The sequence below is a fragment of the Gymnogyps californianus genome, chromosome 1 (genome assembly GCF_018139145.2).
Source record: "Gymnogyps californianus isolate 813 chromosome 1, ASM1813914v2, whole genome shotgun sequence".
In the NCBI taxonomy this organism is placed as follows: Eukaryota; Metazoa; Chordata; class Aves; order Accipitriformes; family Cathartidae; genus Gymnogyps; species Gymnogyps californianus.
Genome location: NC_059471.1, coordinates 109,948,554 through 109,975,992, shown reverse-complemented (window position 1 = coordinate 109,975,992; position 27,439 = coordinate 109,948,554). Strand labels below are relative to the sequence as shown.

General features: G+C 38.7%; 1 protein-coding gene across 2 annotated transcripts in view; it reads left to right on the top strand.

The window, feature by feature from the left end:
• Positions 1-27,439, top strand: part of USP25 (ubiquitin specific peptidase 25) — a 94,422-nt gene that overhangs the window by 7,902 nt on the left and 59,081 nt on the right. For both annotated transcript variants that reach the window (XM_050890969.1, XM_050890895.1), the window contains exons 2-4: positions 14,678-14,755; positions 15,859-16,003; positions 25,411-25,534. In XM_050890969.1, the coding sequence (XP_050746926.1) occupies positions 14,678-14,755; positions 15,859-16,003; positions 25,411-25,534 (347 nt within the window). The remainder of the gene's footprint in view (positions 1-14,677; positions 14,756-15,858; positions 16,004-25,410; positions 25,535-27,439) is intronic.

The following is a 27,439-nucleotide window of genomic DNA, read 5'->3' as shown; positions in this document are numbered from 1 at the left end:
TTCCAAGCATTTGAAAATCACAATGAAAATATTTAATCTATTTAGACATAGACTCTCACAATTTAAGAAGGCACTGATGTTTTTTACAGTTAGGTTTTGTAGCTTTCATTCTTTTGAGAATGTCATTAGCTACATACTTTTGCTTTTCTTTGCCATAATGGATGAAATTCAGGAGCGTGTTGAAAGCCACTAGCATAAGAGTTTTCCTGAAACCTGATGTTACCTGATGATGGGACTTCAACAGAAGCAGCACTGTTGTGAGAGGTGGCAACACTGAGTGTCCACAGTTTCAATGTAGCTCTCTGAAGTAAGGATGTTGGAGAAGTAGAATTGAAAGAACGTGATGTGGAAGAGCTTGAAGGCTGGAGTGCAGCTAGGTTAACTCTGGAAACATCAACTGGCAGATTTGTGTATGTAAACCACTTTTTTTTTTTTTTTTAAGGCAGGAGAAATACCAGTATGCAAATTCTAATAGTTTTTATTCTGAGGTGCACAGCTTTGACTTGAAGCTTTTGTTTATAGTAGGTTTCTGAATTATTTTAACTGGTGGATTCTTGCTGAAAAAAATTGTACCCTGCACAACATTTCTTTTGAAATGTTTCTGTTATCAACTAATTGGCAACAGTCAAGCTTATCAAACTTTAGGTGTCAAGCAAATGCAGATTGTGCTTATAATAGCCTTGACTAAAGCTTTTTTTTTAGCCATCAGGTGAAAGCATATTTTTAAGCTTTACAGTAAGCACATGTAGACAAGAATAATGTATTTAATAAAAGCTTCTCAGAGAGGCATTAGTGTTTTCAAGGCATGATCCATAGCTATGTAAATTTAATTGACCCTTGTATCTTACCTTGGTCTAGACAGAATTTGTGGAAATTAATGCACGTGATAAAATGGCATTATATGCCTCTGTGGCTCCTTCCTACCAATTGATGTGTCATCATTTTGCTCGTGTTGTACCCCATAATCCAGAGGGCTCCCTTTAATTAGAACAGGATGTTCACTTGACATGAGGGTCTGAGTCTGAGATGTAAACGTTTCGGATTGTGAATTGCGTAGCTATATTTAATGCCATCTGTTACTTTTGGTGAATAGTAAATGCTAGGCTTGAGTTCGTGCATAGTTTCTGTGATAGCTGTTCTTCTCACAGCTGTATGACTTCAAGAAAAGTCAGATACCTGTGCTGAAAATTTCTGTTTTCATTCTCAAACAAAAAATGACTCTTTCTGAATTTCAATAAAACTTCAATTTAAAAAAAATCATTTTGAGAAGTTGAATTTAGCTGTGTTTTTACTGGGATTAAGCCAGAAAAAAAAAAGTACCAAGTGGAAATTGAATATAGTATTCATTTACATTCAGGTGTATGCCTTCAGACTGCTTTAAAGTAAGCAGCTGGAAAAGGCTCAGTATGCACAGGCACGTGGCATTCTTCGTTCTCTTCAGAAGAGGAGGAGATGGCGAGAACAGACTCTTCCTCCACTTTGCTTTTGTGTTCGGTTTCATTTTATTCCTCTGAAAGTTAGCTGCTTTGAAAAAGAAATTTCTCCTGGGATCACAGCTATTGGAAATGTACTTTTTTTTTTTTTTCCCCCAAACACTTTCCAAAGTGCATAGGTATAAATGGCCTGGTCAGAGAACTGAATACTGTGTATTTCATCATATCCCAGGAATCTTATGACTGAGAAAGCATTTCTCTATTTTCCAGATTTTAACTTTTGCTTTGTTTTGGTACAGAATCATGGGAAACTATAGAAGAGAAGGTTTTTAAGCTTGTAAATATGTTTGGTTTGTGTGTTTTGTTTTTTTTTTTTTTTTTTTTTTTTTAACAAGCTAAATAGCTTTTGGACAGCTTGCAGAGTTGTTTCCCTTCTTGCGATTATCTACTTTCCCATTTGTCAGCTTCTTTTCTTCAAATTCTACTCGTGTTTCATGTAAATTCTCACCTGTTTGAGGACCATGCTCTTTTCATTCAGAGACTTTCCCACTACTGTTTTCTTCTCTTACATTCGAACCTTTTAATTATTTGGTAGTAGTAATCAGCAAGCTTTTTTAATTCAGGCGCCTAAGTTTATAACCTTTGGGTTTTTTTTTTCTTTTTTTAAATGGGGTATTAAAATTAAGTCTTCTCTTTCTCTCTGTATTCCTTTACTTGTTTGGAAATTAAAAAATAACCAACATTTTACTGGCAACTTTTAAAAGTTCCCTCTAGTCTTGCATGTGTTTTATGGGACTTGGTGCTGAAAGCCACAGAACATCTCTTGTGACAACCCTGGCTGGACCATAATTGTCCCCTTGCCTGAAGCTGACTGGGCTGCTTTTTTGGGTACAGTCTGCTGGGTAACCTCTGGATTTATTGATGGTAAGGATGGACAGATTTCCCCATCATTACCAGTTCCAGCTCTTGCTAACTTGGCATATTGCCTTGAAGCTTTTTCTGGGGCTGATTTAAAGAAGACTGGTAAATGTGCCACCTACTTCCTCGTGCTGAGTGGGGGTATGTGTGTGGTGTACAGACTCTGCTGCGTTGTTATAGACCAGGGAAGGAGTTTGCAGCTGCCTACTATCCTCAGCAAAGATGCCGAAGACTCCGTTGCTTTGTGATCTTACTGGGTAGAAAAGGGTTGAAAATTTTGCTGTTGGAGTTTATTATCTCTATTGTTTGATGGGGAATGTGTTGGCATAATGCTGCTGCTAGGAAGGCAGCACAGAATTGTAATTTTTTATGTTTCAGATTATTTTTCAAAAATGTGAACTCTTCAGAGGAGTCTTTCATACCCCTTTACTCAAGTCAGCCTATGAAGTTTCAGCTAGGTGTGTGGTGATGAAGGATGGCAGAAAGTCACTATTGATGATATTGCCACAACACCACTGAGACAGGGAAGACTGATAGGGCTAAATTTACAACAAATAGTAGTTGTAAACCAAAGTTGTCTTAAGTTTCTTGAGACCATGTCCTCACATATTAGAATATAACACGTTCACCTTTCTGTGGGAGCTGAGGCAAATGTGTGTTTCAAAATCAGGTAATTCAAAGTCCATTTAAAAAAACCCCAAAGATTCTCAAGATTGTCTTTTTTCTTTCTCCTTGAAAGAAAATGGCCTGGAAAATTTCAGTTGCCCTCTGTGGAGTGCACTGCTGAATTTACTGTTTCTTCAATTGTGAGGTAAAATTATATGCTGATCCTCGGTACAAATCTCAACACATCTTTAAATGCTACAGTGTCTCTGTTGTGTTTTAGATTCATTTTAATGCTAATGTCATCTGCATCCAATGAGGTTATTACCCAATGAAAATGAAAGCTGCTCGCTGACCTTCACAGGCTGACAGTCTGTGAAGTGTTGCAGTGGCCTTTCTGCAGGGGCACAGCATGTGCCAGCAGCTTCCTGGCACTTGACCCAGGAAAGGCTGTCTCGCCGGAGAAGCTGGAACTGCTGTCAGAAACCCATCACCTTGCAGGCAACTTGTTAAATACTACCCCGGATTTTAGGTGACTTAATGTTATCTGTAGTCTTGTTCTTCTGCAGAGTTTGTTTATGTATTTTTTTTCCCATTCAAGCTAAAAATGTATGCCTCCTCATAGGATTTTTTTTTTTAAATGATTAGTATGGGGCAGGATAAGCTATTAAATAATTTTACTGAATGCTGCAAATAATGGTGCATGACTTTTCTGATGGAATTTCATCTTGTAACGCACCTCGGATTAAAAGTTGGGGTGGGGGAGATCAATTGAGGCTGCAGGATGAGTTCACCTCTGGAAGACCTCACTGCAGTGGGGTGGAGGTGCTCCCCTCTGCTCTTCTTCCCCAGCCCACTGTGTCGTCTCACCTAATTTCTTTTGGCCCAGAAAGTGGGCAGCAGCAGGCAGCACGATTGAGAGCTGCATGCCAGCTGGCTGAGCTGCCGGGTGCAGCCCCTGGACTCCCCGGAGGCAGGGGGTGCTGCTGAGGGTGTCAGGGAGCCCTGGGGTTGGGCCGAGCTGCTGGAGGTGGCCTTGGGCTGCTGGGGTTGTTGCTGTCGAGAGACAGGAGGGCAGGTATGCCTGGGTATGTGCACATTCTGTGATCACAAGGCCCGTTTCTTTAGGAAATCAGGTTAGTAATTTTTTTTAATCAGACTAAACAGAAAAGCCTTTATTGAAAGGCTTTCTGTTAAGTTTGGTTTTTTTTTCTTTCTGTTCAAAACAGACGGCTGAGCTCTTTGCCCAAATGTGTCCCTGCTATTGAATACTGTGGACTCTTTGTAATACGGACCTGTCTTAAAAAGTGCAATTTAACTTTTATTTAGGATTTCCATGCTGAACTATTTTGAATTTTGTGTGGAAAAATTGTTTGTGAAATCTTCCCTGGTATTGCTTACCTAGGGGACGTAGCGGAGTTGTTCGAGGTAAGGTGGGGTCTTTGATACTTGTGCCATTAACAGTTGCAGTAAATGAAATCTTTCTGGATGTGAACACCTAAACCAGGGAGCAGAGAACAGCGTACAGGGTTTCAGCCCGTGCAGGAGTGGGCCTGAGTGTGTGCGCGTTCATTTGCATGTTGTGCAGCTTTGACCACCGACGCACACCAAGAGCATCAGATCCCTGTTGCTGTATGATTTTTATATTCATCTCTTGTTGGGGTAAGTTTTCTGCAATAGTGCGTAAGTAGGACGAGGACTGTGGGAGGCTTTTTTCCCCCTTGGTTTCTCTCACTGGATGAAAATAGGAATAAAATAAAGGCAGAGAAACAATTCATTCTCATAAGGCTGCTGCTTCACAACAGTTTAACCCAGTGGAAATAGGTGCAGCCTTGGTCTTGGCCTCTCCCCTGTCCCACCCCTGGCTCTCACTAAGTCAGCAGGAAATTAATTAAAAGCAAAGAGCAGCTTTCTGATGGTTTATTGAGAGCCTGGGCTGGCTTGCTGGAGGTTCAGGCAAGTGGCAGTGCTGGCTCAAAGGGAGGAGTGGCTTGTGGCCAGAGCGGGTGGCATCTGGCAACACCAGCCTAGGCTGGCCCGCACTGGCAGGAGCTACAGCCTGGGAAGGACAGCTGACTCATCAGAAGCAGCTTGTGGTCTGCCAGCCTTTTTAAGCTTTATTGTTGGCAAGTATTGCAGAGACTGGGATCCCACCAATCTGAGGACACTTGCAGCTTCCAGAATTGGTTTGTTTGTTCTTAGAGTCGTTGTCCTTGTTACCGTAACGGCAGAGCAAGGAGAACGAAGGGGCTGGTTTGATGTTGTTTTCTTGTGAGCTGTTCCATATTGTGCAGAGCAGGCTGAGACTATCATGATGGCTATTTGGAAAAAAACATAAAAAAGCTAAACACTTGAATGGGCTAGCGGGACTGCCCTCTCGAGTTGAGAGGTAGGTCTTAGCCTTTCAGTGACAGATAATAAATGGGTGAGGAAAGGACTGTGAAGAGCCTCAAACGTGAGCCAGAATAGCTTGTGTTTGGCATGATGGGTTAAGCTGTGATTGGGATGCAAAGGAAAATATCTCAAAGCGGGAAGTTAAAATGTGGATCCTGCAGCATTGTTTTAGACCTCAGAAAGACAAGATTTCATGAATTGTTTAAAAGACACTCAAAAGGACATTTTTAATAGCTGCTGCAGTAAAATTATGATACTCTGGGCAATAGTCTTGCCTGTGAGGAGCAAGCTTGTGTCTTGCTGATACTGTCTGGGCAGACACTGTAAAATTTAAAATTTATGCATGATGGTAGATGTCTGTGAACAGAAGAAAAAAAATTAAGAAGGAAACTTTTACAATGGAAAGTAGCCAGGAGTGATTGGAAAATATGTGTGTATATGTATATTTATATACACATACAGTTAGCTGTATATTTGTCATCCTCCAGCCTCCTTCTCCTTTCTATCTGTATAATGTCACCTGTCATTGAGCCCACTGGCTTTAATTTGCTGTGGCTTGTGCATGCTGTTGGCAGCTCTTTTGATGCTGGGGTCTGAACACGTTGAGGTGGGACTGGGATGTGAACCGAGGCTGGAGTGTGCCACTGGGACGTGGCACTGCTGTTGTCCACGGGTGGGCTCTCAGAAGAATCCTTCTGAATTTTATACGTAGTTTACAGATAATGTGTGCTGGTGCTTTGAAAGACCCCCCCGCTGCCACCAATAACTCTAGTAACCTATCAGATTTGGATCGGAGCAGAGATATTTTTGCTAATTACTGTCACAGTCATTGGAGTGTGTAAGAATCAAAAGCAATTTTTATGAAGCAAATTTTCCTGTGGCAATTCCAGTGAATACAACCTGAAGTTTAACTTGCATCTAGTTAAATGAAACTAAAGATCTCATTGGTTTTATGGTAGTTAATTAATTTTTAGAGCTGCTGTCATAACTATTGGGAAGCTCGCTATTGTGCTGAGCAGGGTGTGAGAAATCATGATGGTGGTTTAAAACACACAGACCTCAAAACTCTCAATAATTTTACATTTCTGACACGTTTTATGTTTTCAGTAAGTACTAAGGCTGCTATCCTTTCTTGATTATCAGCCTGTCACTGAAGCTCGTTTAGGAGTAGTTATCAGTAAGAGCTAGAAATGTGGAACTAAGCAATTCTTCCAATGCTGATTCACTCAAGCAACAGTGTTCATAGATCAGTTCATAGACTAATTTTAAGATAGAACTTCAGTTACATTTCTGTCATTTGTTCCTCTTTTGGTTTGGAGGATTGGTTTTAAACCATGTTGCTTTGATGGAAATGACAAGATTTTTGAGCCAGTTCAGACTTTTGTTGTTGTAGATCACACCATTTATTATTGGTAATTAGTTACCAATATTATTACTGAATAGTGTGTTAGTTACTTATTATTATTGTAAGTTAGTTTAAATGGCTTTGATATCTTCCTAGTCTTTGCTGTTGATTTGTCTTTATAATGACTACTCATATTGCCTTCAACCACTGTTTTCGTTGTTGTTGTTGTTGTTGCTGGACAAAACAGAATCTCTTGATAATATAAACTGAGCGTGTTTAGTTGTAATCCAGGCAATAGGCCTGCAGGGCAATCAAGTTGGAGTCCGGGGCTGAGTTTCAGTACTTCTGTGGCCTGAGGGAAAATGAGACAAAATCCACTGAATGTGTTCAAGGAAGTGTGTTTCTGTTGCTTTCTGAATGCTCTCCATGTTATCGTATGTGTGTACTCAGTGGTGCCTCTTCCAGCTGCATTACTACTCCAATTCTGTAGCACCCCAAAATTTGCCTAGGAAGATCCATATAAGGCGGCGATGCTTCCCCCTTGCTTTACTCTTCTCCCCCCTGAGCTGTGTAAGAAATCTGGCTTTACGGTCTCATTCCTTCCCTGTGCTGTCCACGTGAACGTAGAAGAAAGGGTGTGAAGCCACTTTTCCTGCTTGTGGGTGGAATAGTTTGGAAAGTCACAGACTTTCCCCCTGTGAACTGACAGAGTTTCCGGCTCATTGTAAGAGTATTCCCCACATAGGTGATGATTCGGCTCACTTTTAACTTCTGGTTTTTTGTAAATGTGTATGACTATCTGAGGTGGGTTTGCCTTATATTTAGTGTCAGTAAATACAAACCAAACTCCTCAAGCCTCTCTTTAAAAATCTCATTTCAAAAAGTTTAAATATTAGCTTGAATTACAATAAATTTAAGTGTTATAAGTTGAGAGTAAATGAGACTTTTTTTTTTTGGCTGCATATATGAGGCTCAGAATAGTGAGTGTTTATAGGAATGCATGCTCTCGTGTTGTGTAGAATCCTTAATATCAAATCTTGAAATTCATTGGAAAGTCACTTATTAAAGCATTTTCAATTGAAGTAGTACAGCTTTGTTATTGTTCATGGAAACCATAGAAATGTGATGAGAGTATTCTGAGTGTTGTCTTATGATGAATATAGGTTATATAACGCTATGATTAAGTAGGATCCTTCCTTTAATTTTTCAGGGAGGACTGTGTGCATGTAAGTAATGCACTCAAGCCTTTTCCCCATTAAACTTTTAATTGGTCCAGGCTGTGGCTGGCTCAAAGTTACTGCCATACAGTGTGTCCTTTTGCTTCCTTGAAGTAAGTTTGCTCTCAGTCCAGTTGCCGGTGGGTAATTGTCCACTTTACACAGGCTGCTGCTGTAATTGGCAGGTTTTGGCAGTCTGTGCAGAGCAGTCCTGGACTGGAAATCTGCAGTCTCTGTGCATGTCCTTTGCTCTCCACAGGTGATTTTGTCCAAGCCAAAGCTGAAATGCATTTTGCATTTGTGTGTATATAAAAATATATCTTTACCTGCTTTCTCAGAGGATACAGTGTCACGTAAGAGGTTTCTCTTTTCATGACTGAACAAAAGGAAACCCAGTTAGCAGACACCAGGCAAGGGAACCTAATTCTGCTGCGCTTTAGGAGGCACTGTAAGAATGAACACCTTAAAGCCAGCGCAGCAATTTAACTTGGTCTTTGCACTAGCAAAACACTGCTTTTAAATATATATGTATACATATACCCACTTTTTAATTTACATATTTATATATGTATGTTTATTCTGCATGCACACACACAGAAAAATGTTGAGGACAGAGATGGTAAGAGCAAAGACATGCAACAAAGCCTTCTGGAGTTGACTGTGTGTTTTCCCTGTGTTTCAACTTAGTATCTTCATGGAAGAAGAGTTAGTTTTTACTTGCCTATTTGGAACTTGACCAGCATCTTATTTAGAAGATGGTTAATGTATCTGTGGTGCTGGAAGCTATAATGCCCAGCAGTGTATGTGGGCCTTTTAACTGTTCCTGGGAGATATGATTAAGTGGCAGAAAATGACATTCACAGTAGTAATTGAGGGTCTTTAGTATGCTCGTCCTTTGCACGTTAACTATTTTTTGTTTGTTTGTAGCAGAAACTTAAAGCCTTTTTGTAGAGGATTACATTCCTTTAATCTCTCAGTGTTCTCATTACAGCAACACCATATGAGGAAACTAGCTCATTAGCACTTGTCTGCAAACGGTACCATTAGCAAGTCCTCTGCAGCTCTGGTTACATTAGAATTGTCTTTAATATAAAATATTTTGTGCAATGTCATTTGGGTTTTCCTCCAACAAATAGCTCTTGTAAATCGGTGTTGCACCAGAAAGTAAAGTAAGCGGGTTTTGTGTGGAGGGACTGAGTCAAGATGCTGTTCTCGGCATTTGCATTTTTTCCCCTCTTTCTTTTTTTCTCTAGTACAAGTATTCATCCCTTGAGAAGGAAGGGATTCCTATAGTTCATTTTCATTATGTACAATTTAAAATGAACTGTGTAGTGAGGCAGTGGGCCCTGTTTTCTCCTAGTAATGGTTGGAGTAAACATCTCATTTATTACTAAACATATGACTTTTTCTGTGCTTGGAAACTGAAGAGGGTTGTTTTATCTTCTAAGTTTGAAAGTGCTTGTGTTGCAAATACAAATATTTGGATGTTGCCATGAATAAAGCCAAAGCTTACATGTACTTCTTCAGAAGCTACAGAGATGAGAAAATTAACACATCAAAAGGTGGCTAATTCTTTTTCCCCAAATTTATCTGCAGTATAATTCAGAATTAGTCAACTTCTGAGATTTACCTTGTCCAAAAAAAAGCATTTGTGTAATTTAGTTTTTTGTTCTGATTTTGATAAGTTATCAGAGTTTACAGTACTGTCGTGGAACTAATTTGGGCACAGTGTCTCCCTAAGCAGATAATAGTGTAGATCCTTTTCTGCTTCACTAGCGCTGGCACAGCTACTGAATATGCTATTGTGTGAGGTTATAAACCAGATAATCTTAATTGGGCATTTCCTGAGAGGAAGGGAGGGATGGCTGAAAAAGGAAAGAATTGGAAATAAGGGCATGCATTCCTAATACACAAATTTGGCTTCCATCCAGGAAAATGGGAGAATTTCCTGTTAGTTAAAATATTCCAAGAGCTGAAAGCCTGGAGATACATACTGCATACCGCGGGGAGCCAGAGGACGGGGAAAGGCTGGGAATAGCTCATGCGTGGAAGCCCTGGGGAACCGAATGCTGCGTGATGTGGTGGGACTGAGGGGTGTGAGCAGCTGGATCTCAGGGCAGCTATAGCATCAGTGGACCATCTCCTTTGTCTGGCCAAGGATTTGAGTTACCCTGTAGCAGTTGCACCAGCAGAGTCTGGTGTCATAGACCAAGTCCTGGAGCCTTTTTAGAGTTGAGTCAAACACAGTTCAAGCTACATGGAGTATGTGTGTATATGTATTATATACATGTGTGCATGTATAACATAACACATTTGGTGCTGCACTGCAGATATGTGTGGAGTCTTGACTCACTAAACTGGAGGATCTGTGCTGTAGATAAACTATGGAATCTGTCATGTAAATTTGAGGGAAGGATGGCAAACAAAAGTGGGTACAGGCAAATGGGATCCGAAAGAACTGAAGTGGATTTCTTAGCACCAGTAGTTGCATCTGGTTCTGTTGAAATAATCTTTTTGGATCTGCTTTTGAAGAGAGAGGTTGCTTATTAAATTGAATTACAGTACAGTGAGTTATAATTCAGAATTTGAACCTCTGCTAATGCAAGGTTGGAAAAAATAGGGAATCGGGGAAGAGCTGTGTTGAAAAAAGATGTCAACTTACTTATGTTAGGACTGCTAGTTGTGTTCTGAATCTTCCTCACTGACCTGATTTAATTAACATACATTAGTGTAGATGCTTGAGACACTTGTAAATACTTGTATGCCACCTTCTTCGTTTTTTAGCTTTGCTTTAGTGTCGGGTGAGCTCTTTTGGGTATTTTTGGTAAGCTTTTGAGTGAATTATGATCATAATTGTTTAGAATATCTACATTAGTGTTTGTGGACATTTGAGGGTCTGTACGCTACAGTCACTTCAGCTCAGGTTAGCCCAAGCTCCAGGAAGAGTAAAGCTTCTAGGGTAGATGTAATCAGAAGAAGCATTAATAGGAGTAAAGAGGGTGGCTCGCTTCATATGTAGAAGTCTGTCCTACGTATTGTATTAAATATTACAGTACAGAAGAGACTTAATTGTTTAGCAGTTGCGTTAGAAATTGATCTCCAAACTTCAGTCATGGGTAACTGTAAAACAAAATCTTTTTTTTTTTTTTTAAATCATCCTATATGCCACAATAGCCTGCACTAAAGGAATACAATTCAAAACAAATAAACTTTACTTGTTTTGACTTTTGCAGTCTAGTACAGATGCACTAAAGTTACATCAAGAATTAAGTAATATCAGCTCTCTGAATATGGGTACAATTGTGTTTCATAAACTTAAGTGAAAAGAAAAGCAAAAAGAAAATTGGATCTTACCTCCTGATTAATGAATGAGGAAAGGGTTTGGTAGTAGTTGCCTGCACTGTCATTTGTCATGAAAAGAAATAATTACCTGTGTTAATACAGTTTCATAGATGATAACATATTGTCAATATAACAGTAAAGGAGAATAATGGCAAAGTTAAACATGCAGTTGCAGGAAAGGTCTGTACACAGTAAAGATGATGCAGTTATGTCAGAGTTGAGAGGGTGAGGAGAATGGTGAATGCATGGAAGAGAAGGCCACCAGTCAAATGGTGCGTTAAGGAGTTTTTAGCTGCCTTATGCAGTTTCAGAATTGTTTGTGAAGACCTGTTAGTCTGTTGGCAGGTATTACGAGAACACATTGATCAGGTGGAAACAATTTAAATTGTACTTTTTTGTTGCTTTGTTTTTGTCTTTTTCCTCCTCCTTCTAGGAAGGGAAGTGTATCGTCATTCTTTAACTTCTGTGTGATTTGAAATAACTCAATTAGAGATTAATGGCAGCTTGTCCACACTTACCTGAAAAGCCAGTAATGTCTAAACCAGGTGTTTGTGGCCCCAAAGCAGTTCAGCTCCATTTGAGGTATTCAGGATAACTGTTAATTTTCCTCTTAATTTCTGTCACTTGTAACTAGAATGCCTATGGATTCTCTGTGTTTTTCACTTATGTCATGGTTTTGGCTGGGATAGAGTTAACTTTCTTCCTAGTAGCTGGTATAGTGCTGTGTTTTGGATTTAGTAGGAAAATAATGTTGATAACACACTGATGTTTTTAGTTGCTGCTAAGTAGTGTTTATGCTAGGTCAAGGATTTTTCAGCTTTTCTTGCCCAGCCAGCAAGAAGGCTGGAGGGGCACAAGAAGCTGGGAGGGGACACAGCCAGGACAGCTGACCGAAACTGGCCAAAGGAATATTCCATACCATATGATGTCATGCCCACTATATGAACTGGGGGAGTTGGCCGGGAGGGGCGGATCGCAGCTCGGGAACTGACTGGGCATCGGTCGGCAAGTCGTGAGCAATTCCATTGTGCATCACTTGTTTTGTACCTTCTAATTCTTTTTTTATTATTATTGTCATTTTATTATTTTCTTCCTTTGTCCTGTTAAACTGTCTGTATCTCAACCCATGAGGTTTGTTTTCCGATTCTCTCCCCCATCCCAGTGGGTGGGGGGAGTGAGCAAGCGGCTGCGTGGTGCTTAGTTGCTGGCTGGGGTTAAACCATGACACTTAATTACCAGTTAGAAATTTTGGAGCTGAGTGCCTTAAACTCTGGGCCTTAAAAAAGTATATTTGGGTACTTAAATCATCTCTTGATGAGAAAGGAGCATCTCTGGGCCTGGTTCTGATCTGTTAAATGTGTATGTCCTTGGGAAGGGGGCCTTGAACAACAGCTTTACACTGGCATACTGAAATCTGGATATAAACTACAGATGTCTAGGTTTATAAGTCACAGCTGTGCTCATAAATTAACAGCCAATATTTTGAACTGCTAAGAGATTGTTTGTTGGTAAACTATGTCTCTTCTGTCTTTTCCCAATCTCTGTGAACAATGAATACCCTCCAGTCAGCCTTTCCAAGTGTTGTATATATTGTGGAAGATACAGAAATCTGTTATAACTTGTTGCTATAATAATTTATAGTGAAACTATTTTCTGTTTTATTAACAGTCACATTGGTAGCAAATACAAAAAGAAATCCATTTTGCTGCCGTGTGCTGCTCCTGCCAGTTTTAATGCTGTTGTAATTACTTTTCCCAAATACTCTTTCTTTTCTTTGCCTCTTGCCAGACCCAGGGGCAGGAAAGCAACTTTATAGGGGAAACAAGTCCTGCCTTTGTACAGTGCTATGAAATGCACGGAGTAAACAAATGAGGAGGTGAGGGATGGGGATAGAGTGGGAGTTTGTTTTCCTGCATCACTTCACTTTTCTTGTGCCAATAGCAGGGTTTTTAAAAAGAAAAGGGGGGAAAAAAAAGGCAAATTGGATTGTTACCAGTGTCCCTTAGGATCATAAATGAAGGGAAGATTGTGTATGTAATTCATAAACATCCTGAACTGTACGCCTTCTATTTCAACTTACTAGGGCATGAAGTAGTGCCTGCCAGGTTAATTTCACACTGGGGAATTCAGCATTCATGCAGCTCTTAATTTCCTCCTTTATACAAAGCTGTGATAAGGAGAGAATAAGGGTATTTGAATATTTGATTCCAAATAATTAGTTTTAAAGAGAAGTATTTTAGAAGTAGCCGCAGGACAATTATAGTTGTTTTTTTTTAATTCAATTTGGAGAGTAACATGAGAACAGTTTTGTCACTGATAGGAAATATGCTTTTTGTCTAGCAAACAAAACCCTGTACTTCACAAAATCTTCTCTTTTATAGATGAAATTATTGTTTTGAGTTCAGGATGTGGTGGGCAAACAATAAAAAGGAAAAACCACTTGCAAATACCACCAAACTTTTCTCCTTTTCCCATCTGCCAAAGGAAGAATGGAATTTTTTAGTATGGAACAATGGTCAGTCCTCTGTATTTTCATGGTTTTAATGGTTAAGATGGTTTTAATGGTTAACTGGAGTTCAGGGATTGTTCCAGCCTAGTGCCTGCTTTTTGCTTCTGTGATGTGGTATCTGAGCATGAGTGGAGGGAATCATCTGTTGGCTCTAAACAGGAGTGGGACCAGATTTTTATTTAAAAAAAAAAAAAAGCTTCAAAATTCTTATGAAGTGAATATTTAAGAGACCCAGAACCTCTTATTCTTTCTTAACTTCAAGTGTTACTTTAAACTCAGTTGTGGATGCTGACTGATGTTGTGATTTGGGAGAGTTGGATTCAACTGGTCTAGGAAGGCAGTTAAGACAGATTACTAAGGTTTTGCTTTAGTCTTGAGAAACTGTTTTGTGTGGACATTTTTATAGTATTTCTCCTAAAACATCTAAATGATCAGTAAAGATGAATTTCTTAGTTTTGAGGTCGGAATGGCTGGGAATTATGTATGTTAAGGAAATAGTGGGGTTGAGAATAATTGGGAGTTGAAGAAATTGGTTTTGGTGGGAGTTCAGTCAACTGTTCCCCCTACTGCCTTTGAAGACCAAGCTACGGAGTTTTATTTGTTTAGGAGAGCCAACTGTGGCTTTATATAGGTTCCTTAAACCCACGTTGCATAAGCTCACCCATCATCAATTTTTTTGTTTTTAAAAAAAACCCCACCAAACCCAAACAAACAAAACCATTACATTTGGAAATTAAAAGTGCTCAAGTTGCAGAAACTAAGACAAACTTGAATTACAAAGGGGTAGAGCCTTTGTTGTGCATAAAGCTTATATGGAGATACTTTTAATGTTTGTAGAGAAGCATACTCATGTAAGTAATTGGTTTTGCTGTTATTTGGCTCTTATCTTATTTTGATGATCTGTTTTTGTTTTTAGCACCAGCAAACATTTTTAAATCAGCTGAGGGAGATCACTGGTATCAATGACATCCAGGTACTACAACAGGCACTGAAGGTAAGATGGATGTGTCTGACTTGTAGCTGAATGTATACATCTTAACTGTCTGTGAAAGCCATAAACCCCATCCTTTCTTACTCTCGTCTTCCCTTCCTTCCCTTCCATTCCCAGCTTGAATACTTTTTAGATTTATTTCAGGGGAAAAAAGCTGCTAATGATGGCTTCTTCACTTTAGAAGGAATCTTGATCTATTTTGGTGCTGACATAAAGATCAATCTAGTATTCAAAAATGAAAAGACAGGAATGGTATGACTTGCCTTTAACCTTTGGCTAAAGTGTTTTGCGATACCTTGGTGCTACTACAGCTGGTCAATTCCTGATGAGTCAAGTGTTGTTTTCTTGTCAAGGTGTAAAGTTCTCTATCATGGACAGGTCCTGCTCAGTACGTAGAATGAAGAACTTCCCTTGAACTTGCCACCCTTTGCTAATTTGCTATTGTTTCACTGGTTTTTGTTTGTTTTTTTTTTTTCCCAACCATTGTAAATTCTTTCACAGCACAGAAGAGTTCTTTGATGCAACTAAAGAATGGCAGGTCTCTCTGCATTCTGTTTCCCCAAATATATATATATAAATAAAAATAAATGCCTTGTCTCCCTCAAGCAGAGCTTTTTAGCCATTTATACATGGTAAATAAGGATTTAGTGAATTGAAATCATGTGTGTGTATATATATGTGTATAGATGTTGCTTCAGATTCAGCATAAATCATGTACACAACTGCCCCTCAAAAGCCAGTATTTCTGGCTTTAAAAATGAAATGGTAGATTTTCAGAAGATGACTGCTGTTGAAGTCTGTGAGAGTGTGCTGATTATGCTTGTTGAGGGGTTCATCTACACTACAAGACCTTTAATTTTTTTCTGAAATAAGTGAAATTCTACCAAAGTAAATTTTTATAAGATGTTTTATCTTTATTTTGGTTAAAAATAGTGAAGTATGCAGAATATGTCAAGTTTGGAAACTTACTTTTCTAATCAGTGTTTCACCTGAAAATACAATGTGTCATTGATCTTATAAATTGCTTGTAATGTTGTCCTTTGCTGTTAAGAAAAATTAAAAAAGGGTGAGGGGACTCTCACTTCTTGTTTTGTTGATGCTTAAAGGACAGCAATGGTAATCTGGAGTTGGCTGTGGCTTTTCTCACTGCGAAGAATGCCAAGGTTCCCCAGCTAGAGGAGGCAACTTACTATCAAACAGCCCTTCCTGGAAATGACAGATACATCAGCGTGGGCAGCCAGGCAGACACCAGTAGGTATTTTTTCTTTTTGTAAGTTTAGTTTAAAGGCAAGGAAACTTAAGAACTTGCCTGTGACATGACTGTTAATCTGCTTATAATTCTTACTGAACAATTTTTAGATTATGTATTCTTTCTTTCCTTATTTCAGTAGTTTTTTTTTTTTTGAGCTATCCTTAAGCATTACCTTTACATGTATGTATGGTACCGATCAGAGGGTGAATAACTGGGTTTTCAATCTTTTTCCCTCTCCCCCTGCCCCGTAGGATTTATTTTGGGGTCATGCAGTAAATAAAGGAAAAAGCTGGGTACTCTTCCGTCAAAATAAAATAAAATTGGAGAAGAGTCTGTGAATGTCTGTCTTAATATGTTAAAGCTTAATGTACTTGAGTAGCTTCTCCCTGACAGAAATGACTTTCCCAAAGGGATAAGCGAGAGGTTAGGTGTGCATTTTGTAGTAAAAGAGTAGGTATTTTATATGTGTAATTAACATTAAATATACTTAATTTTAAACAATTTTATTTAGCTGATACAGGAGGTCCCACAACCTGTATTTCTCTGAGCCTTGCAGGTTCTATTCCTTTGCTTAAGCGCATAGTTATTTTTATGGGGGGGGAAAAATGTGTTAAACATATTAAATGTGTTCTGCTAATAAATATGGGAAATAACATGAAAGAAAAAGTCAAAGGAAGTTTTGTAGTGGGATTGATTTCTGTAAAATCTGAGTTTCTTGATACTGTATTTACATTTCAACAGTCTAAACATAGATGTAGAATATTTTAATTGTGTATTGATCCTTTGACCATATATGTATTATATCTATGTAGCATTTATTAAATAAGTAGAATTGTTTAGCCTCACCCACAGTAGGATTTTTTCCCCCCTTCGTTTCACTAATATTGGGGTGGCTGTGGTGGCAGCATTGTAAAGAAGTTCAGTTAGATCTCTGTCAGTTGTACAATTATCTTTTTGTCTCTGGCACCTTGACATAAACATCTTTTTTTTAAAACTTTTTTTTTTAAATTAGAGATGACTTTATGCTCACATCTCAGATCTGAAAACTATTTTAATCCTTGGTATTACTAGCAACCCTGTATAAAATGCCCTGAGTGCATTTTAGGTAGTTGTATTATCCCCCCACTAAGTTGTGGGGGGTGGTTTGGGGTTTTTTTCCGGTTTGTTTTTTTTTTTTTCTTTTTCTTTTCCCTCCTTTGGAAAGAAAACACACACAAAATGCCAAGTGTTTAATTTTCAATGTCAGAAAACTGACGTTGAGGAAGTGGAGACTGTTTTCAACAAACTTACCACTGTTGTCATTGTCTCCAGTACTGAAGATCTGCTATGGCAGTGGAATAGTAAGCTGGATTCTCTTGCAGTCTGTGTTTAATTAGATTTATTAGCAATCCCATTAATAGAAGTGTTTAGTTTTGCTGTCACTTACTGTGCTATGCAACCTCATTGAAGATATGAGGTGACAAGGGATATGAGAGTGAAGAGTCAAGCCTGCAGAGTCTGCATTACCCATGACTGATGATGAAACTGGAAAGAGTAAGTCTTGAGTTGCACATTCCAAGCTGAATTTCAGGATTCTCTTCTCTTTTCTGGAGGGCTGAAGGCAGACCCGGATTTCTTACAGCTATATAGCACTACAAGCCAGTAATCAAGAAGTGCCAACTGCTGTGGAAAAAGCAGACAGATGATTTTTTTTTTTTTTTTTTTTTAATATCTTTAGTGTCTGGTCAGGTCCTCACTGGCAACAAAGATGAGAGCCCTTTGCCAGCCTTTGCTGTTTCAGTTAGACTGAAAGCATGTTATGAGATAAAGGCATCTTGGCCAACTTTTCTTCCCATTGGAGGACTTATGGGGCAAGAACTAAACACCTATGGCAGAACAGAAGTCTAAACCAGACTGATCATAGAGGACCCCCCGCCCCCACCCCCGGTAGAGATCTAGTGAAAGCTTCTTGCAGAAACCTACAGTTCTTCTGTTGTGATCTGCTTGCCTGTAATTATTTTGATTATGAATTTAAAAAATGCAGTACACTTAAAATGGACAAGTTTCAGGGCGCTACGTTAGTAAGTACTGTCATGTAAGGGAGTATCATGAAAGACAGCGGATGACTTGGGAATAGAGAATGGAAGGGTGGACATAGATGGAAAATATATTCAGCAATGATAGCTCTAACCATCAACACTCCCTTCTGCAAGGAACACTATTAGCAGTTCGCAGTAACTATGCTGAGTTGCTGACAGTATCTTGCCTTCCAGATTTGACTCCCTTTTACTATCCCACGTAGGTATAATTACATGAAGATAATTATAACTCACCCTTACTGTTCCTTACTGCTTAACTACCTCTGTGCATTTGGAACTTACAATGTTATGAGTCACCAAGCTTCGCGGTCCCACCAAGTTAAGTCATCCAAACTGGGGATGAGAGTTCCAGATAAATATCAGAACTGTCTTTAATGCCACAGAAAACCTCCAGCCACTTAAAAAGGCTTTTCAATGTATGCTTTGTATAAAGGTATATCAACTGTATTCTGCAAGCTTGACTGGCTACATTTCTTTGAAATGGTTACTTAGTTAAGGGGTAAAGTAAAAATGTGTATGTATACCTTAGCAGTCAGCAATTAGGCTGGATTGTGCACTGTCTCTTCCAAAAGTGACAGTGGTCATTCAGCTGTTGGAGAGTTGCATCCTGTATGTTAGGAGGTATAACAAACCCTGATTTCTCTTATTAGCAAATGCAACATTTCAGCAGCTGCAAAAATATTAATGTGTTTGCATAAAATTTACTCCATCTTTAAAAACAAAGGCTGACTTGCACAATCAGTGTTATTCATGATGCTTGCCTTTTTGCCTGTTCAAAATGGCATGTGCAAGCACCTGCAAGCGTAGCTTTTTCACATCAAGAGTGATGCATGCTTTATCTGATCCCTTTGCAAAGGTGGTGATACTCTTTGGGTTTTTTTTTTTTTTTCCCTTCCTGCAATCTGTTAGTGAGCAGAAAGGGCTTAAGCATTAGGGTTGCAATGTACAAATGAACACCTTTTAATCTAAGATCACTTTAATGTTTGGCTTAGTAGCATAAATCCTAGGCACTGCACTTAAAGCAAAACAAAAGAAGTTTAGCAGTACTTTCCAATATTTTCACTTTATTGATTTCTCTAGAAACCTTTTTTTTTTCCATTTGAAGTAATTCAGTGTATTTTCATTGGTGGCTGCACAACAGAACTGTTGCATTGCTAAGCATATATCCATTTCCTTCTTATTTGAGTAACTTGCAGAACCCAGGGTTAAAGGAAGCAGCAGAATGAAGACATGTATTTTAGAAGTTGTATTGTCTTCAAATGAAATAGCCGTCAAGACAAATTCTCTCCCTCCCTTCTTTTGAAAACTCAAAATTCTTTTCCACAAAAACTGAATTATTAGTCTTTGCAATTGCACATTCCACAGCCAAAACAAAAGGTTTCAAGCCCTTTTATAAGGACATAGTACAATGTAACTATAAAATGCCACGCACACTAACTTGAGGGTTGTAGACTTCATTGCTTCTGGGGACCTGGCTTTTTATATCTTCCTGTTCCTGGAGTTTGAGCCTTTGCATAGGTTTCAAAAGTCATTCAGTCAATCCTTTCCAGTGAGGCAGACTTAACTGCACCTAAAACCTCCTGAAATGATGTTTATTTAACATTTCTTAAAAAACATTCCATTCTAGAGGCTTTGAAAAGTTTATAGAGTAATTTGTTTTGGTGCTTCGCTGTCCTTTCTTTTAGACTCCTAATGTCTTGCCTAAATCCCTCTTGCTTCAGGTTAAGTCCTTTATTCTTTGTGCTATCCCTTGTGGAGATTATAGTACACTTCATTCCTTTTATCTCAGACGAAGTGTTGCGTGCTCGAAGACTGTGTATCATAATGTCCCCTCAGACTTTTCTCAGATCTAAACTAAACAGCCCAAATTCTTTCCAAGTCTTTGGATGCATTTCCTATACCTATCGTCAATTTTTTTTCTCTTCTAGACCTTCTCTAATGGTTCTGCCTTTTTTGTGAACTGTGGCACTCAAAACAATAACGAAGACTTCAGCTGCGTTCTTAAGAAAAATGGGTGAATCTCTATAAGTAGTACTCTGACAATATACCTCAGTGTAACACTTCATATTTTCTTCAATGCTGTGATCATGTGAATTGCAGGTTAAACATGAATCAGCTGTAGCTCCTAGATCCTTCGTGGCGCAAGTCTGAATCAGTCCTTATTCTGTAGCTGTGCATTTTATTGTTTCTGTGAGTAGAATTTGACACTAGTTTCTTCTGTCACCTTACCTAACTTGGATATCGCTATGTGTTTTCATGACATTTCCTTCTGTTTCAGGGATTATTTGTGTCATCTCCGTCCAGGTTCCTAGGAGTGTCTCCAGCTTGGTATGGCAGGGTCCCTGCTTCAAAACGTCAGGAGTCTTGTACCTTGAGGTCCTCCTTTCATCTTACAGATTCACTTGTTCCTTTGTTCCATGACTACCTCTCTCCTTCCCATCCCTGTCAGTGTGAGAATCGTCAGTTTAAGGTGTTATCCTAGGACAGTGTAAATGCAGCCGAGATGGGGAAGTTCCTGTAAGATAGTGGTGGCTAACATTTGCTAGCTCTTTCATCAACAGAGCTGTTTGGGTTGGCCTAGTGGCTGCTGGGATGCTGTGCCTTCTGTCCCCATCCAGTTGTAACAAAAATGGGCACATACAGCCAATTAAATTCCTTTAAATCTTCACGTAGGAGCCCAAGACCATCATGACATTTAACATCACAGAATAGACAGTAGAATATAGGATCTTGCTTAGCTCTGCTTGTAATAAACAAAACTGGTGTAGTCTCAACTTCGTTTTTCCTTTTTCTCTTTTTATATTGTTGGTGTGTTGAAATTGGAGTCTTGCTGCTGGATTTCCATACTTGGCACCTGTCCATTGAACCTATCAGGCCTGCCTCTTCATTTTCCTCTCACTGTGCCAGCGGTTGCATCACTGTGGTTGTTTATTGCCTGTCCCTGGGTTCAGTTGCTACTTCAGATCTATCCCTCATGCTGAGTTTCCCAGCCTACTTAAGTTTGAAGTTCCTACTCTCTGCCTCCTCCTGGTATAAGTAACAAGTCAATAACATAGTAATTATTTTAATGACCTAGGCAATTACCAAGTAAGAACCATTTATTTAAATGATGATAGAAAATTCCTAAGTAAACAGATGGATAAGTATTTTTAGAAAAGAAAGAAGATATGTGGGGATAGATAGATATAGTGTGTGCGTTTACTATATATACACTAGTGTATTTGTCACAAATTTCAATATACAACTTAAAATTGCTTTGTAGAATTACAAACAACGTCAAGCTCTCTGGATCTTATGTACCAGAAGCACACATTATTATATAATAATGTTGTAAACCAAAAATAGATTTCTTAGTAAAACAGTTGATTAATTCTGCATGTTAATTTTAGTTGAATAAAAATCATGAATGCACTAAGCCAGACTGTTTTGATGAGCAGTTTCTTCGTTCATGAAGAATTTTTTCAGAAGTAAGATTTTTTTTGTTTGTTTGTTTATTTAGTAGTCATGGCTTAGTTAAGAATGTTTGCATTTTCTAAGGCTATGTGATATACAATAAGAAGTACCTTTATGAGGATGAGCCAGTGAGAACTGAAGTGTTCTGTGGCCTAAATGAGAGGAGTATTACAAAATTGGCGTATGTAAATTAAAGTCAGGTAACTATAAATTTGGAGAAGTGGCATTATTCTTAATACCTTTATGAAATGCATCCTTCAGCCTATCACAGGAAACTCATGTGTGTCTGATAAATACTTTGGGTAAAAGTCAGGGTGTGGTTTTTTTTTTTTTTTCCAAACTCAGACCTTCAACACAGAAATGAGTTGGTCAGATAGGAAACTTCAGCAGATCAGTTTCATGAATGAATTCCGCTACTAATTGCTATAAAATAAACAGTCATAGTTTTGCAGTAACACTATAAAATTGAAGTGAAATAGGTATTTTAAAACTAGGTTAATGTTGAATTTATTAATGATTGTGAGAGAAGGCAAAGTGATCATACTTGTAGAATAACTGCTTGAAAATTGGACATCTTTTCACTAAAAAAAAAAATCCCCATGTAATAACTTACAAAACATGAAGATATTTTAAAACAAAACCAAAAAAAACCTGCATGAATTTCATGTAGTATATGTACATTTGTATAATCTATAACTGACAGGAATGTAAACGGTGCAGACAAGCTGGTATTTTTTTTTTTTTTTTTTTTAAAAAGAGGAGTTCAGTCTCAGACTTTTCCCCTTCTGTTATGACTTCTATTGAGATCTCCTCTTTATAATCCTCTGATTTAGGATTCAAGTCATATGTGAGCTGTTGCAGCTTAATGAGTTAGTGGGTCAGCCGAGATGCTGAAAAAGACCTTGGACCTGCTCCAAGTGCAGCAAACATGAGCTAAAATACATTAGCTTAAATCTCCAAAACATTTTTATTTTACATTTGCTACAAACTAAAAGCTTGCATGGAGTAGGTTACCATGGATTAGCTGATATTTAGAAATGTATTTTTTTGACATAAGTTATGCTAGGTAAACCGTCTGTGACATAAATTGATTGCACCACTGATGTGGTGGTAGTATCTGGCAGCAGGTCTTCACTGTATTGTCTTTATTCATGCAGATTAGGAACAACGTATATGTGAAAACAACGTTTCTAAAGAGAATCCTGTATTGTCTGCTCCAAAACCCTTGCATGCCAAAGGAAACTGTGTTGGTCCGCTTTCCCAAAGCAAGCGGAAGTCAAAGATTTGAGGTTTTGATATTAAAGTGATGTAATCACTGGTAATATGAATGGTAATAAACTTCTGAACACATAGGGTGGTGGTATAGATTAATAAAGATTAAGGAGCTAGGGAGGTGCAAAGAAGTTGAATAATTTAATGAAAGTGTGAATTGGAGTTGACCTTGATAGATGATTTTTTTTTTTGGTAACAGTGGGAGCTTTTGTTAACCACATAATTTTCAGCTAGGTTATGAATTCTTTTCTGGAAAATACTCCCCATGTAAAGAAGCTTACTTCTTATTCTAACTTTCTTCTTTATTGTTGTATAAGAATTTCATCACTCTTACCTGACTAGAGACTAGCTAAAGGAATATTCCCCTCTGTAAGTAAGTGATCGGAGTAATCCCGTACTTCTCCATCAGCATGTGTGGCTGCTGGATTGAGGCTTACTCCACCTTTGGTTGTGACCACTCTTACTTTCAGAAAAACAGCTCGTCTCCAGTGGAGATGAGGTCCTTGTGTGGGACTACCTGCAAATGGGTAGAAAATACAATATAAGAACCGCATTTTAGAGCGTAATAGGTAGTGTGTGTGGTCACAGGATCCTCTCATCACTGTCAACCTTTCTAGCCTTTCTGCTCTCAGGCTGTAGAACAGAGCAATGCTTGCATGTGACCAAGGTTGAGGTATTATTTTAGCCCGAATTATGTTGTTCTCAACATGGCAGCTCATATATCAAAACTCCTCTGGGTGAGACTTCTGCTGGTGGTTCTTGTAATTGCTTTAGTACTTGTGAAGGAGAATTTTAGGCATCTGAGTTGAAGTATCCTTCTGATATGCTGGAAGATCTGAGCTGACTATAAAAGACATAAGAATAAAATTATGAAGTACTGCTTTTGTGGTCATGGCGTTTTTCCGTACTTCCAGGTCATGACAGATTGCCCAGTTTACTTTGCAGGTAAGAGTGCTTCCTTTAAAGGCTCACTAAATAAAATAGAAATTCAGCCATCTTTATTTGGGGGAAGCAGGGCTAAGTTGAAAACTAGTTTTTGAAGATGCTGGTGTTAACAGAAAAGTTTCTTTTACAACTTTTCTTCAGTTTCAGCTTTCTGTGAGGACAAGTCATCTCATTTTCTGTTCATACACAGCTATGGCAATGACTTTCGTGTCATGAGTTCAGTGTTTTATTTCGATCCAGTGGGAAATGTCACAGACAAGTAGGCCCAGGGAAACAGGGGAAGCTGTCTCTACAGCGAGTCAGCCCATCCAGGAGAAGTCAGAAACTAGATGGAGAAGGTCTTTGGGTATGAATAATTGAGCTGGCCTGTGGAAGGAGAAATGCAGACAAGCTGCTCATCTGTCTTTGTGAGCAATCATCAGTTAAGATTCTGTATCTCTTTCTCCTAGAGTCTTTTAGCTTCTAATGTCCAAACCCCAGGCTGGAGAGCAGTCCCTTTCATAGCTCTTTGGGCAAACTTTGGCCTTGGACGAGGGAGACTGAAACCAGCCAACGCCCCATGTGCGCGTCTGTCTAATATTGCACATAAAAGTCTCTTTTGCACTTTCCCCTCTCTTTCTGTCTGGCTGACTTGCAAAATGAGACTTTGGCCCTTGAAATCATGATAACCAACGACCTTGGCTTTTCTGAAGGTCTTGTGCAGTTGATGGACATTCCTGTTGGCCCTGGCTGCTCTGAAAGCATGGCTGTGCCCAACGTGGGGATGACTTGTGTCATGGTGTGATGTAGGTAGTGAAATCCCTCCTTACTCAGGAGGGGGATTGCTGTCGCTACTCTCGGGAAACAAGGAGGTTTACGGGGGATGTTAGTATCTGATTCTTTAGATAATGGGAGCTGGAGAGGAAGGCAGAAGTAGGGTTGTTTTCATCTTCATTACCCACTCAGTAGTCCATCCAGCATTCCCCACTTGTCCAAGTATGGATCCTCATTTTGACTTCAGTATTTGTTTTCTTAATTCTCTGTTGAGATGGGATACTTCCAGTAGACACAAATTGGATTTAAATACGTTCAGAAAAGGAATGCACAGATAGGATAGAAAAGAATTAGGTTAAGTAAGTAACTCTCCCACATGTTATGAAACTGTGTGAAAGTACGTGGCTCGCCAGTGCACAGAAATACTTGTAGAATTCGGGGCTGTATTGGGAGAACTCCCCACATGTTCCTCCATGAGGGGGGAAAAACAACTATGCTTGGTTAAGGTATCCTTTTTAAGAGAAGGTTATCTTCATCATGTGTTCCATGGAAGCAACTGATTATGGTAGCTGAAGTAATACATTTAAGTGTGTTGCTTTAAGAGGACTTTCAGAAACCATGGATTCCTAAATTTGTCCCATAGCTTTGTGAAACTTAAGAACATTAGGAGGAAGGAAGACTATTGCCGATCGTATCTTAGCAAGAGCAAGCTGCTGAGGTTTTTATCCAGCTTGGATGTGGAAGGGAGCCGTTAGCAGGGTTAGTGGTTGGAAGAGCGCAAGGCACAGGAGGGATGAACTGGAATGGCGCTCAGCAATCCATGTGGGCTCTCTCTCCTCTACAGTAAGACTTGCCTTTCATTCTGTTTCATTTTTAATTTTGAGAAAGATAGTTTTGCTTTTCAGATGTGATTGATCTCACTGGAGATGATAAAGATGATCTTCAGAGGGCAATTGCCTTGAGTTTGGAGGAATCAAACAGGGCATTCAGGGAGACTGGAATAACAGATGAGGAACAAGCCATTAGCAGGTAAACGAACAACTTATATAAAGCAGAAATTAAATTAAAGAGTTGGAGATTGGCCTGTATTGCTTTTTTTAACTTTTAATTTAACAAAGAATAACTTGTTTACTTTCACTTGTGCTACTGATATGCCTGGCTTCAGGATGTTGCTTTAATGTATTGTATGTTCTACACTGGAAAATAGTCTATTATGTGTGGGCTAGGATTTATTAGTATGTTTCATCGTGATGTATTTGTTTAAATATTGAGGAAGTGGATGGAGATAGAGGATATATGGTCATATATAAATAGGACCTAAAACTAAAAGTTTCTCTTGTGTATCAGGTAAAAAGCAATGAAAACAAAATATAATTAAGAAGCTAATAAATTCTTTGTGCTGTTTTTTACAGTGTTCATTTTACAATAACATTTTCTTACCTCTGTGCTAAGGCTGAGATTGAGGGAGGGGGTAGTAATGTTTTGACTTGAGTATACTAAGAGCAGCTGCTGTATTTTAGCTGATAAAGTATGTTATTAACCTATTTAACAAATAGCATTTATAAGCTTTGAGTGAAGTTAACTTCTTGGTTTAAAGTTTTATGAACTTAACATTCTCAACTTGGGCATGATAAGAGTCTGTAAGTTAACTTTTGATCAGATTTTATAATAACTTTTTGTACAGTGTGTGTTTATATGTAAATATAGATATGAAATATTTGGGACTTGAACTAAGCCTGGGTGTAGGGTTGTGTGGGAGGGATGTTGGTTTTTTCATCTGTGGCTGGCCTTGGGAGGGATGTTGGTTTTTCTCATTTGTGGCTGGCCTTGTTCTAGGGGAAAAGGGCAATGATTTGATCCTTGTGTTAGAAGGTTAAGTACTGCCTCCTTGTAAAAGACTAATTTTATAAAAAATTGATTTAGATGGGAGAGTTTCACCACAATAATTCTTTTCCTTGGCTCACTGTATTTGACAGGCTAAATGGCTTATCAGAAAAGTCCAACTCTGAGAATATGGAGAGTGTTACTTTATCCACAGTCATTTTCTTTTTCCCTTTGAATAATAAATGTACTAATTGTGAGAATAAACATACCCCTCCCTCCTTCCCCCCATTTGTGATAAAAGCCATCTCGTTATATGAATTTAAGATAACATATTTTAGGAGAGAAAGGTGAGATGAGAGGGATTTATATTCTCAAATAATTAGAAGATGATTTTAAGGGGTTGGTTTTTTTTTTTCCTAAGACCTCAGTATGTGCCTGTATACAAGATTATGGTGGAAGTTCTGTCCAGTTCTGATTCAGAAGTTCAGCTCTTGCATGTTCCTTTTTGAACGACAGAATTGGCATAACTAGAGTTGTGATTTAGGCAGGCACTCAGAAAGATGGACCTATTTCTGGATATGGAAGTCTTTCTCCCTTTTTTTCCTTCCCCAAGCTTTGACTGCTTGTGCTGTGGTCACTTCCTGGGAGCCTCGAAGCTTTAGGTGTTTTCCTGTAGACTTTGTTTTTCACTTCTCAGACTAAAAAGCCCTTTTTGGTCTTATCTGCTTAGTCCATAACTAAGTATTATAAATACATTCTACTTAAGGTGTGGGTTTTTTTTTTTTTTTTTCTGATTGCAGAAAAAAACAAAGTATGCCATCTCTTTTCTGTATGTACAAAGGCATGTAGACAATCTGCTCAGTTATATACAGAGAAAATGTTGGTCTTCTGATGAAACAGAGATGTATATTTGGTGGCAAAATTACACACAATAACATGTGCCAAATTAAGAGCTTGTTGCTACCAAGAGGGATATGGCCTGCCCACCGTACCACATTTTCTATACTTGCTGTAGTATTCTTTGGAGCATTTGTTGCACAAATTCATTTCCCGAAGCCATACAAAAATATTCAGTAAAAGATCCAGAGCGTATCATGGCACAAGAAAAGG